Source organism: Neovison vison, chromosome 4, assembly GCF_020171115.1.
Source record: "Neovison vison isolate M4711 chromosome 4, ASM_NN_V1, whole genome shotgun sequence".
In the NCBI taxonomy this organism is placed as follows: domain Eukaryota; kingdom Metazoa; phylum Chordata; class Mammalia; order Carnivora; family Mustelidae; genus Neogale; species Neogale vison.
The window spans coordinates 155,131,944-155,146,261 of record NC_058094.1 but is presented as its reverse complement, the minus strand read 5'-3'; the positions used below and the strand labels follow the sequence as shown (position 1 = coordinate 155,146,261).

The 14,318-nt window shown below is 37.2% G+C and overlaps 1 protein-coding gene across 3 annotated transcripts in view; it reads right to left on the bottom strand.

Moving 5' to 3' along the window:
• Nucleotides 1-14,318, bottom strand: part of DMTF1 (cyclin D binding myb like transcription factor 1) — a 45,482-nt gene that overhangs the window by 4,992 nt on the left and 26,172 nt on the right. For 2 of the 3 annotated variants that reach the window (XM_044245933.1, XM_044245934.1), the window contains 7 exons: nucleotides 10,843-11,000; nucleotides 9,662-9,694; nucleotides 8,649-8,758; nucleotides 6,506-6,734; nucleotides 5,114-5,265; nucleotides 3,394-3,603; nucleotides 763-848 (listed from right to left, as the gene is read on the bottom strand). In XM_044245933.1, coding sequence (XP_044101868.1) covers nucleotides 763-848; nucleotides 3,394-3,603; nucleotides 5,114-5,265; nucleotides 6,506-6,734; nucleotides 8,649-8,758; nucleotides 9,662-9,694; nucleotides 10,843-11,000 — 978 coding nt within the window. The remainder of the gene's footprint in view (nucleotides 1-762; nucleotides 849-3,393; nucleotides 3,604-5,113; nucleotides 5,266-6,505; nucleotides 6,735-8,648; nucleotides 8,759-9,661; nucleotides 9,695-10,842; nucleotides 11,001-14,318) is intronic. The other variant, XM_044245935.1, reaches the window with a different exon arrangement.

Sequence of the window (14,318 nt, the reverse complement as noted above, 5' to 3'; positions counted from 1 at the left end):
AAACCTCTTAGCATAGGCAACCGTTCCTCTTTTTGTCTCTATGGATTTGTCTATTTTAGACACTTCAAATAAATGGGAATCAAACACTATGTGGTATTTTGTAGCTAGTTTCACTTAGCATAACATTTTCAAGGTTCACCCTTGGAGCATGTATTAGTACTTTCTTTTTTACTGCTGACTTAATTGTATGGTGACAGCACATTTTGTATACCCATTTGACAGTGGATGGCCATTTGGATTTCCACTTTTTGATTATCAGGAAGAGGAACATTCATGTACACGTTTATGCAGACATGTTTTCATTTCTCTTATGTAAACCTTGGATTAGAATTGGTGGCACAGATATTAACTATACTTTTTTACCTTTCTAGGAACTTCAAGATTCTTTTGTGAAGTAGCTACACTATTTAGGACTGGGACTTTTAAATTCTGTATCCCCAAGGGCCAGTACAGTAAACTTTTTGGTTATATATAGTATTTATTTATCAATACAAAGTCATACATGCACCCTCCTCATTAAGCCCTGTTACTTTTCATATGTAAAAAGAGCACATTATTGGTTTAAACCTATACAGAGGAAGAAAAAAGGGAAAGTCTTGATGTATGTCCTCATTTAATCATCTGGCCTCAGAAACATGGGCATAGTTGCACTGAATGCCAATCATGTTTTTAGTTCATTTGTTCATATGATAACAGTGCTAAAACCAGTGGTTTTTCTTATGCATAAAATAACCACTTTTTCTTTTGTGAAGTGTTACTCACTGGAAGAATCTCAAATGCCTGTAGTGTTCCACTGTTTAGTGTTATTGTTTCCGAGTCAACAGTAGCAGCAGGGGACTCTGTTGAAGCTGTGGTAGGAACAAAGACAACAGTAAATAAAACACATAATCTCATAGTGAATAATTTGCCTAGAAGCCATTTAAATTTCTTATGAGAAGCAATCTTATCTGGGATGGCACCCATTAGGGGCTGGCTCAAAGCCAAATCCAGCCCACTACCAGTTTTTGTGAAAAGTATTAGAGGAACACGGCCATACCTGTTTATGTTCCACAGCTGCTTTTGCACTGTAAAGGCAGAATTGACTAGCTGTTCAGAGACAGTACCTGCTAACCCTTGACAGCGATCACAAAATATTTCTAGTATTAGAAGTGAGAGTAATACACTAAGGCTAACTTACAAGTCAACAGGAACTTGGTAAAAAATAAAATTTCCTGGACATTCTGATAAGCAGTATAGGTTCCTGGAACGGGAATCCCCAAACACCAGGCTTCAGTTTAGCAGCATTACTCTTGGGCCATGTAAACCTGAGCCAATGGCGTGCTTTGAACCTACTAGTGTTAGTGTTCAGAGACTTTATCTGTCCTGCCTACCTCATGTAGTCATTAGGAGGAACCACAAACATGAAATATTATTTCCAGGCCCCCCCCCTCAGCTGGCTAAGTGTCTGCTCAGCGGGGAGTCTTCCCTTTGCAATCCACCCCCTCCCACCCCTGGTTTGTGCGCGTTCACTCTCTCAAATAAAATCTTAAAAACACAAAAAAACCCAAAACCCAAAACAAAGGTAGTGCTATTTCAGAAGGACACATTTGGAAGACTGAACAGCGTCGGTCATACCCGATCAAGGTTATGAGGAATTAAGAGTAACTGGATGAAATGTGATCTCAACTGCACCTATAGATAAATCCATGTGAAAAATGACTTGGAATCATCTTGCAACGTGTAGTGTTTATTCTTAAAATACTTCTCAGTGGGAAAGGATACGAGACACCTTTCAAAAAAGTGCACTTGATTCATGTTACTATTTCTCTAGTTGATAGAATCTTAAGATCAAACCTAGAATAATTTAAAGGGATTCCAGATAAATAACTTTCGTCATGGGTAAGCAAACTGAGCAGGGACAAACTGTGGCCAAAGACTAAGAATGGTTTTTACATTTTTAATTATTTTGGTTTTTACATTTTTTAAGGATTGTTTAAAACCCAGAAAATCCCACAAAGACCTATGTGGGCGGCAAAGTCTGACATGTTTATATTTACTATTCTGGCTCTAAAGTTTGTGAGTCCCTGACTCCTAACAAAGGAAGGAATAATCATATGAGATTTAAGCCTGAATAACTGATATGGTATAAAACTCTTACTAACATTTCTTGCTGGAAGAAATAAAATTATTCTACATATTTTAAAAAAACCATCCTGTGAATATTAAGGTACCAGTGTCTGCATTCCCAGTAAGTACAGTCACCCCAACAGCCAAGGGAAGTTCTAACAATCTCTGTGCACAATCTATAACCAACAGTAGCTCGCATATTTATATCAGACCAGTTTTTGCAATTCTTCAGGTTATAAAGTTAAGTAAGCAGAGGGCTAAAAAAAGTTCTTCATGCTTTATTACACTGGTAGAAAGCTAAAGCAAATAACCAAACTTAAATTAGAATTTTAGGACAGGCATGATCATTTTAAAGGTCTCCAAGGTAACCTTGATAGTCACTGGATATATGGGTGTATGTAGTGTCACGATGACCAAGAGGCAGCCCACTGATTCTCAAAATGGTGTCATAGGGTACATTTGAAAATCCTTAGGGTGTTTTTATTTGCCATAATGACTAGGAAGCACTACTGGCATTTTGTGGATGAGTCAAGGGACACTGAGCATCCTGCAGTGTGTAGGACAGCCCTGCCAACAATCAGTTATCTACTCAAAATGCTAATAATCCCCTGGTTGAGAATAACACACAGCAGTTGGTATACTTTTGGCAATGTCCCTTCCATAGGCAGAGCATTTAGGTAGACAAAAGAAACGAGAAAAAAGTGAAGAATCATCTGGTGCTGAGGATTTTATTCGCACTTCTTTTCTGTTACTCTGTCATGGAAAAAAAGGTAGAACTATCAAATCCTCTCCCTGTAACAACTGTTCGGTTCTCATAATCTCATTAAACTGAAAAAATATCAGAGGCTAAAAAAAAAAGGATAAAATAGTTCCCAAAGGAAAACTGGCTCTTCTTGAAGAAAATCTCAATCTCCTCAAATCCATTTCTTCTACACATGACTTCAAATCCACCCCCAATCTGTGTGTCTCTGGTTAATTATTACAAATGATGTGCCACCTTAGGAACTCTATTTCCTTGTCCAACTGATTTTAGGTAGTAGTCTATTAATCATTAATTCTTTGTGAACTCTAAAAGTAAGAGGATTTAAAATGGTTTATTATGGTTGGGAAGTTCTGTCACACACTCCTCTTTTGTGCAAATATTAATTAAGCTAATGAACATAAAATGCCTTAGACTGCCTCTGTCAAACTGCACAAATTCCTGTCAACATTCTGGAAGAATGAAAGGTATTAGAGCCATTACCAAATCATAGGTCCAAGAGCAAGGAGTCTCCAATAGACACTTACAGACATGAGTGATTTGGACTGGAATCTGCAAGGCTGTCATGGGGCTTGGAGAGATGGCTGTATTGTCTTCCAAGCGGGCGACTCTGATCTGAACATGCTGTACACTGGAATTGGAATTACTGTTTGGAACTCCAGATCCTGATTTATTCTCCAAAAGCGTTGGGTTGTTTTTTTGATTCTCATGTAACTGTTTAAGACCCTTTATTAAGACTGAAGGGAGATGGGTAGACAAAAAGAACATTGATTCTCTGACAGACCACCATCTAAGCAGCAGGGGAGGTGGGGGTAAGGAGGGAAAGTATTTGGAATAAATAACTGCACACTGCATGTGAGATCTCAGCAAAATAACAATAAAAATATTTTAAAGCTATAACCTGTCTGGAAATTTCTGGAAACATTATCCATCACAAGAAATTTAAAAAATTCCTAACACAATGTTATTCTTGCCACCTAAGATACATTAAAAAAAAAAAAAAAAAAAAAAAAGCCATTGTGAGGAACATGAAAATAAGACCTTTGTTATGTCCTAGGGCTCCAGGATAAAATTCTTATTATTTTGGGAGAATACTGTTAATGCAAAGTCATTATTATGCAAAGTCATAATTCCTTAGTCAGCTGGCTGAACTCACAACTCGAGAGTAGCAGCTCATCTTCTCCAAACAGTAATATGTAACCACCTTGAATTCTTGTGCAGGAAAGTCAAATCTAGACTTGCCCCCCTCCTATCAGTCCTCTCGGGTGGTAACTGCAATATGGGTGGGTTTATGTCACATTAGTATTCATTCACTTTTCTGGTTTTAATATTAGATTTATAAATTTATAACTATGGACTTAATTTTTAAAGAAACTTATTTTCATAGAGCCACAGTTCTTCAGTATTTAATTTTCCTTTGGAGAAATGGAAGTTGGAGCACTATATCAAGGGGCATGAATTTGACTGCCTTTAATTAAACGGACTGTACATCTTAGTTTCATACCTGAGTGCAAAGCAGGTAATAAAGGGACAAACATGCTTGTGCCTCACTTTTAAGCAAACCCAACTTAGGATGTCTAGATGTACATCATTAATGAATTACGAATTTACAGTTTTTATACTATAAAACCACCGAAGAAAATCTCTAAATGACAAACCCAGTTATGTGAAGTTATTCAACACTTAAAAGTTGATTTAAACCTAAGTTTTCAGAAATATATTTTTGTGCCGGGCGCGGTGACGCGCGCCTGTAGTCCCAGCTACTCGGGAGGCTGAGGCAGGAGGATCGCTTGAGCCCAGGAGTTCTGGGCTGTAGTGCGCTATGCCGATCGGGTGTCAGCACTAAGTTCGGCATCAATATGGTGACCTCCCGGGAGCGGGGGACCACCAGGTTGCCTAAGGAGGGGTGAACTGGCCCAGGTCGGAAACGGAGCAGGTCAAAACTCCCGTGCTGATCAGAAATACATTTTTGTACACAATATGTAAAATCATTTTCTGCACAGTTGTATGAGAACAAGAATGTATGTAAATGTGTCTATTTTCATCTTAGGTGCTTTGAGAATTACACATCACATCAACTCTTCTCAAGGGAAGGAAAGACAGTTAGCCAAAGAAATAGAGCTGTTTCAGTGAAGATCTACTAAGATTCATATCTCTTTAGGCAAAGAACGTCTAACCTCTAAGTAAGTCCTGAGGAGTAAATATGGTAAGACAAGGGAAGGACTTAAGAAGCAAAAAATATATTACCAGGGAACGAAACATCCTTATGGTTTGCAATCTGCCTTTTGATGGTCCACCATTTACTTCGAAGCCATTGTGGTGAACGGACACTGCTCCATCCCTCCGCTAACAGATCCCAGTTGATGTCATTTTCATCAGCTACATCAAGCTCTGCTATCCTACAGGGTTACAAAATAAACATCTGTTAGATGTTAATTTATTTCTCTGGAAGAACCCTTCCCTGACTACACATGATGGCACTGGCAATAAAGGGGACAGCAGCTTATGTCATGGAGAAGCTTCTGTTAATTGCATGGGAAAGGACTGCAAGGGTACAGAACTGCCCCCACAGCTAGGAGCTATGACCTAGCACTATCAAGAGCTTTTTGTTAATGGGACAAGGAATGGGCCAGACTATAAATGGTCAGAAGCCAATGAAACACTGTAAAGGCAAGGGAGTAGCTAAAGGTTAGAACAGGATAAGAACAGTGTTTTGTAATGTGTTACAGTGTGCCATAGCAAGTTATTTCATAGATCTGACCTTTTCCCTATCTGTAATAAATAAAAACATTTATAAATGAGCTATTTGCAGATGACTAGTTGAAACAAGTATATTAAAAACAAAACCCAAAATAAAATGATTAAAAACAAAAACAATACTCCAGCAGCAACCAAAACAAAAACCACTAATATAATAGTTCCACTAGATTTGGGGTACAAGTGATCTATTTGTTCTCCAGCTTCAACTGTCATGATGATGTTGATTTTCAGAAGGGAGGAGCTCTTATTACTTTGATGTCTCAAACATGTCCTTGCTGGTATTTCTGCCTCGAGTCACTGAATCTTAATGGTTGTACTAATTAACTTAAAAAAAAAAAAAGCAAAAAAAAAAAAAAAGCTCAGTATTATTACCTTAAAGCTATTTTTGGATACGTATGACATGGAAGCGCCTGACTGGGTCCGGTGTGAAGGTGTGGGGTAACTGTAGCCTGGGCCCCCTGCTTGGCAATCTTAGCACAGTCACCCAAGATTGAAGGGCATGGAGACTGAATTGCCCTCTTCCCCTGCACACAGTGCCCCTCTGCTAGCACTGAGGCACATTGGTGGACAGTGGCAGGCTGCAATGCCACTGTCTGTGCCATACCTGTTCTGTGGGGAGAGAGAGGACTTCAGTCTCCACGCCTTCAATCTGGTACTTTGCACGAGCACTAAATCCACTAAAAAGAAACAAACACAAAACAAAACAAAAGAGCTCAATATGAAATGCATAGGGTCTTTAGGATCCTCCGTGGACCCATTCTCTATGGAAAGGATGCTTTTCAGACATTAGGCATCTAAGGAAACCAAAAGAGGAAACATCAATCAAGCCACCTATTGCTATTAAGCAGCTTTTGTCTTTAAAGGACTTAGGACACAAACCTGAGGATGAGGTTGATTTCATCTTCCTTGGTCCATTCAGTTCCTCCACTCTGTTTCCAGTTCAGGTAGTTGAGCCATTTAGAACGACACTGCTTTTCTGAGCGGGTACCCACTCGCTCTGCCACAGCTGCCCAGGACACGCCCTGTGTCACTATGTCACCTGGCTCAGTGCTTGTCAATTCATGAACCACCTCTGCAAGTCTCTTTTCCTCTTCTTCTGTCCATTTCCCTGAAAGAAGGAGATCATCAGACTATTACTGCTATCTTCTTTTTTTGCAAATCAGATGCAGCCCTGATGGGAAGTACGCAGTAACGCGGCCAGTAAGTTATTTCTGAATGACTCTGGGGAAGGACACTGCACGTATCTACTAAGACAACTATGTTTCACTAGGCCAGGAAGGTTCTTGATACAAAAGCAAATACAGAATCCTGATGAAAAACACTGACTGACGACTCAAAGAAAGAAAAAAACCTACCCAGTACATACCTAGAAAGAATTATACACTGTCAGATGCACTAAACCTAAGTGGGAAGAGCTTCATGGTGGCAAGATGGACACAAAACCTCACAAAATTTTTCCTTAGTCTTGTCTAGAATTCCCTGCTCTGCAGAAGTGGTGTGGCTAAGAGATCCCTCACCAGAGGAATGAATGATGAGACAAGTGGAGCAACTCCAATGGGCTCCTACCCACTTTAGTAAAATGGAAACTAGGTTTATACCATCTCCTTTCCCTATCAGCCCAACTCTAAGAAACTATGACAGCACAGAAGTCTGAGACTGGTATTCACACATACTCCAGGTTTTCCCAAAGCCATAAACCAGTAATGACACCAAATGATCCGCTTGGTCTTTTCTTAAGGAACTTGAGCATAAAAACAGTTTTGTGTTTTTTTTTTTTTTTTAAACTCCTTCCACTTCTGTTTCCATTTTGTTACTAGTAGCTAGAAATGTTAGAAAATTTCAAAAGAGCTGTGTGCTTGCATCAGGGATTCATTCATTCAACAAATACTTATTGGACTTCTATTATGCGCTAAGCACAGTTCTGGATACCATATATTCAAGACAAAGTCCTGCTTCTTCTTTAGCATGGCAGCAAAATGGTACTCACAGTGCCTTACCTAAAAACTCTGGGCCAAATTCTATTATCTAGAGCTCCTATTCCTGTTTCATTCATTAAGCTGTCATTAACACAGAATGACAGAGTTGGAGGGATTTATGTTCTCTCTGTCTTGCAGGTCACAGGGCTGGTGGAGTCAATGGTTAAGCAGGAGATATTCCCCGATTCCACTTTGGCAGGGTAGGGAGGTGAAAACGGAAAACATACAACCAGGAAGGTTAAGCTTAACTTGAGAACCACTTTTCTTACTAAAAGACTGAGCACAGATTGTGGCTCCTTCAGAAAATTTTTAAGGCTAAAATGGAACTATCTTACTTTCCTTCTCATATATGAGAACTACAGATCACCTATTCTAACCTCTTCATTTTCGAGGAAACTCAGGCTCAGAAAGTTATGTGAGAGCTGGTGCCAGAGCCTCAATACTGTTATTGGTCACAGAGGTTAGGATTAACAGTATCATCAGTGCATCTGTATATACTAAGAGTTAAATAGGCATTTGTGGTCTGTACCAGAGACTGAAACACTAATGACAAGTTTTTTTCTATAGAAAAATATACTTACTTGCTTGAAATAAGCAAAACAGAGCCATAGCACTGAAAGGTAACTTAAGCTGGGAACTGCCGGAACTGAAGTTTTTTTCTAATAACATGAAGTTGATAAGGTGTTGTTTACAGAAGTTCAACAGTTAGATGGGTTTAAATTAAAACTTCCTGTTATGTAAGCCTTACTAATAAAAACTTTCCCCACTGGAGCAGTTTTGCATTGCTACAAAATGGAAACACACTACACCTAAAACCTCTGAAACAGAGGCAATGTGTCCCTGTGAACAATGTCACCTCACACAAAGGCAGAAAAATGAAGGCTTACTCGGGCCTACAAAGCACGAAGAAAAAGGAAGACTAGAAAATACAATGTGAACTCAAGCGAATGACAAATTGCTTTCCGGAAGAGAAGAGAAAGCAGTATGAGAAGGGGCGGGAAGCTCTGATGGAGACAAGAGTGGCCCCGCAGCAGCGCTCACAGTACCTGTGTTGCAAGTATCCTTCATCAGTCGGCACCGATCTTTGACGGAAGACGCGCTTCTTCCTAGCGCCGCCCCTATTGTTGCCCAGTCATTGCCATGCTTTATCCGGAGCCTAAAACAAGAGTCTGCCAATCAGCATTGGGTTCAACTGTTTTCTCCCTTTTAATTTCATCATTTATTCTTCATTCTTCTTCTTCCCATTTGACTGGTTTGGAAGTTGTGGGCAGCAATACTTTGAGAGCCAAAGTTTGAAAGTGTGGCCTTTTTTTGGGGTCCACAGTTGTCTGTGGGTGAAAAAAAAACAGGCAGCAATTGCCTTTTTCCTGGGTCAGAGAAGAAATAAGTAACTTGGATATGTGTTCAAAAAAGACCAAATTTCCCCTCAGGTTACTGACACAATCTCCCAGGCAATCCCCAGATTGTTCCCTTTGAGCACGCCTAACAAGCTCTTCTCAGACATCTGAAAAAGTTTCCTAAGCTGCTATCACCATAAAGAGGATCAACCTTCAATTTTTTCCATGGTCCATACAATCCATCAACCCATACTTGAGGGCCCTACTCAACAAAGCAAAATTATTTTTCCTGCAAAACTGCCTTCATAAAGTAGAGTCCGCCCAGACATTAAGTGCAACATTTGCTAAGTCACCATTCTAAACTAAGCATGTAGCACAGCCCTGGTTTTGATCCTGGTTTCTAAGCCCAGTATTTAGTCTTCAGGCCACCAAGAATGGCCATCTAATCTCTTCTGTAACCCTTATTAGTGGTCTGAGGACACACTTAATTCAGCAACTCAGTAAAGAGAAGACGAAATTTATGGGCGTGGCTACTCTGTGCACGTATGGACCTGAAAAGTTCTTTTTATGGTCAATCATGCTCAATAGCAGGATTAAATTACACCAGTCTACTAAAAATCTCTTGACAGTTTCAAAGTAAAAGTTCAGAAAAAACAAAGGTATTAAAAAAGTTAAAACCCAACTAACAAAATTCAGGAAAAGAAAAAATTTTTTTAACTTACTCCTTGAGCTTTTCAATTTCTTCAGGTGTATATCTAGAAATTTAAAGAAATTTTTAAAAAGATCGATTAAAACAAAGAATGTTAAAAAAAACCAAACTTAATAAAAATCAGAATTTTACTTAGGGACCCAAATGTTAAGTCACTTAGTACATTGATAATATATTAAAAGTAACCAACTTCAAAGTAAATTACTAAAAATTAAAACTGATGCTTCTATCTTCTTTTTTATAAAAAAAAAATACTTATAGCTATAATGAAAGTGAGCAATGTACATCTTTCTCTAGGAAAATTCAACACTTAAAACGTACTTGCTCCTATTCCACTTTAAGTCTTCCTTAATTTGAAAACTGGTTTCAGGCCCTCTAATATTGTAGTTATTCTGAAAGACTTATGTATGACACTGTAAACCAGAGCCAAAATGCAAATCTATGGTAAACTGTTACAAGGCACCAAATAATTTTAAAAACTTCCCTTCATTTCCCCTACCCAAGCATGGACACCTCCCAGACTCTTGCTCCAATATAAAGGCTCTTTTTCTTTAGAGGGTAAGTACTCAATACAGCCAATGCAATGTTATTTTTAAAAGCAGTGCCTAATAAGCCATATTATGACTACCTAAAATTCCCAAAGGGAAATTTAAAAAGTCAGTAACACCAAAGAATCACTGCACTGAAGAAAAAAAAAAAAAATGATGCCTTCCCCTAAATGTTACCTATAACAGAAATCCAGGCATTGTATTTAGAAATTTATTTATTTTCCATTCTGGTTTTATTTAAAAAGATAAAAAAAGGGCCACTAACCTAGGAAATGCTATACTATAAAAAAATAGGAATGATGTTACCAATGAATTTAGAGGGTTTTTTTTCCCCACACCTCCTAAATCTTTATCCACTATAATATTTTTATTATAATGTGACTTTAATATATAGCAGACTTTGAATGAAGATAGCTAAGACTAAACTCTGACATATAAGGTGATTGAGATTCTAAGTTCTAAGAGGCCTTATTATAATGAGATTTCCATAGTTACAACATGGACCTGGAGAAAAATATATTAACACAGCAAACAATAATTCATAGCTGTTTCCAATTAAAATTCTGCTCATATTTTTTAAAAAAGATAGCTCTTTAAATATTTCCCCTAATTACATGAAAACATGCAGCATTACAAGTTTTCATACTTTCCCACATGGTTTCTGTCATCATACATGCGAAGCACTCTTCTATAAACTGCAAACAAAGGCCGGTTCAGACCCCATGCTATAGTCCTGTAGAAATCTTTTCTTTCGTCTTTTGACATCTCAAAGATGATTTCTGTAGCATCTTTTATTCCGCGTGCCTAAATGGGTTACATTTCTTTGATTTAGGGATTTCTGATAAAATGCATATGGATATACTATGCTTTTTAAAAGTTGTTTTTTTATTTTCAAGATCATCAATGGCATTTAGAAAAATAATGTATTGCTAATTCATTAATAAGTCAAATATAAACTTTAAAATGTTTCAAGAGATTATAAAGTGATACTTAAATCCTCCAAAAATAAACTACTAAATTCATAAAGTCATGTTGTGTCAACACCTTTTATAATTATAAAAAAATTAATATCTAAAGAAAGTAGAAGAAAATCACAAGAATAAAATTAACAGAATTAGGAATCAAATAAGTAACAGAAACTATAAACAATGCTAAAAAATGGTACTTTGAAAAGACTCATCGAGACTAATAAAATATGAAAAGATAAACTATGGCAAAACTAAAAGACAAAACACTGGAAATGAAAAAGATGGGGCCTAAGTAGAGATGCTACAGAGATTAGACAGTTGAACATTATGAAAATTCTATGGCCATAAATTTGAAAACTTACATAAAATTAATAAAATCCTAGAAAAAGTCAACTTACCAAAACAGACTCAGGAAGAGATAGAAAATCTAACAAGCACAGACCACCAAGAAAATTTAATAGTTATTAATAATTTCTCACATAGGTAAATCCTACCAAACAATCAAGAGAAACATCATTCTGATTTTAAACTCTTCCAGGGTATAAAAAAACAGGGGGAACACTTCCTCATTCGTTTTATTAGGCTACTATAACCTCAACAGCAAAACCAGACAAGGACAGTTTTAGAAAAGAATTTTTAAGTAAGTTTGTTCTCTAACACAGATCCCCCAGTCCCTAAAATATTGAGCACCAGCAATGTGTAAGAAGGTCAGTAATCAATACAGATGGATACAGATGGTAAGCTTATTCCAGAAATTTTGTGTTAATTAAAAAAAAATTATTACAGCATTAATTATTAAATTTATGGAAAAAGTATAAATAGCTATAGATGTGGAAAGAACATTTGTAACATAGAACATTCATAATTACACTCCTAGTGAATTTGGATTTGCTGATAACCTAATAAAAGAAAATATATAAAAAGCATAGGTTGAAAAAGAGAAATCATTTACAGGTGTTATATATGTAGAAACTTAAATGAGTAGCAAATTCTCATTACAAAATCAATATACAAAGTTATTTGCATTTCTATACAAAGATCAAAAAACGTTTAAAAGTTCTCATTTACAGTATCACCAAAATTAAAAGCAATAGGACTAAATCTTAGACAAGTTATACAAGTCCTTTATGGAGGAAAACAAAGTACCAAAAGGCATTAAACAGGAAGCCACTACAACAGACAGTATACAGTGTTCTCCATAGGAAAATGGAATACTGTTAAGATGTTAATTACCCTCAAATTGATGCACAGATTCAGTGCAGTCCAATAAAAATTCCAACAGTTTTCCATTCTCTGCAACTCGATTCTAAGCAAAGGGTCAAAAAAGGGCAAGACATTCATAAAGAGACCTGCCCTATCAGATGCTGTGATTTCTCTAGGTAGTGTCATCTATACTAGTACCAAGTATCAACAAACAGAAGCTGGGAACAAATTAGAAACCTACAAAGATTTGTGGAAGCTTGATTTGGAACAAAATGGACACTGTAGATTGGGAGAAGACGGACATTCCATAGCAATGCTGGGACAACTGCCTTCCATATAAAACCAAAAAATAAAATCAAAACAAACCAACAAAAAAACCCCAACAGTGAAACCCTATCTCAGAGCTATAGGAAAAAAAAAAAATCAACATGAAAGACAAAACTATAGAACTTTTATGTGACAATATATAGGGCAATATCTTTATGCCCTTGAAGCAGAAGCAGAGAAGGATTTCCAAATAACCATGCAAAATATAAAAGTAAAAAATGATTTTGATATTGAAATTGAGATTCTTTTTCTTCAAATGACCCCCGCAGAAAAGGAGAAGATAGGCTACTGAATTGAGACAAGATACCTGTCCGACAAATAAACAAAAAGCCAACATACATTAAGAATGTCTAGAGAATGAAAAAGATAACCCTGCAAAAAACTGATCAAATAACAAACAAGAATTTCAAAGAGGAAACCTAGAAAGTGGCCAGTAAGCATATAAAAGTATGTTATCAGAGGAATACAAATTAAAATCCGTAATAAAGTAGCATTCACACCCATCAAATTTGTTTAAATTAATAGCAAAAAAACTAAAGACCCCAAATGACGATTAGCTGCACATGGGTAACTTACAGTATCTATACTGGCATTATGAAATACAGCTAAATAAAAAAAAATTAACAGGGTATGGATCACAAAATCACAATAATAAACAACAGAAGCCAATTACAGAACACCCAGAGAATGAAACTATTTACATAAATTTCAGAAAGAGGTAAAATTACACGGATGTGCATTTTATACATTCCTTGAAATGTATAAAACTTCACAGGAAAAAGTTTCTACATTTTATTTTTCTATTAATCTTTTTTTGGGGGGGGTAAAGATTTTTATTTATTTATTTTGACAGAGAGACAGAGATCACAAGTAGGCAGAGAGGCAAGCAGGTAGAGAGAGAGAGGAGGAAGCAGGCTCCCCGCTGAGCAGAGAGCCCTATGCGGGGCTCGATCCCAGGACACCGGGATCATAACCTGAGCAGAAGGCAGAGGCTTTAACCCACTGAGCCACCCAGGCGCCCCCTATTAATCTTTTTTTTTTAGTCAGCTCTACACCCAACATGGGGTTTAAACTCATGACTGCAAGATCAAGAGTCACAATCTACTGAATGAGCCAGCTAGATGCCCCAAGTTTCTAAATTTTAGAATTTAAAATCCTCTTATTCCAGTTCTGCAAATAATTAAATATAACATTTACAATCTAAATATATGAAAGGCACTGTGTTTCAGGATGACCATATACTGAGATGAAAATGCTTCTTACTCTTTTTTCCACTTGTATCATACTTTCATTTATCTGATGTCTAATTAATTGGTTTAAAAATGGCTCCACATGGGATGCCTGGGTGGCTCAGTTGTTAGGCAGCTGCCTTCAGCTCAGGTCATGATCCCAGGATCCTGGGATAGAGCCCCACACATCAGGCTCACTGCTCCATGGGAAGCCTGCTTCTCCCTCTCCCACTCCCCCTGCTTGTGTTCCCTCTCTTGCTGGTGTCTCTCTGTCAAATAAACAAATAAAATCTTAAAAAAAAAAAAATATGGCTCCAGTGTTCTTAAACAGCAGCACATAATAAAAACCATGATAAACTATCAAACCAGGTATCTTTTTCCAAGATCAGTATGCC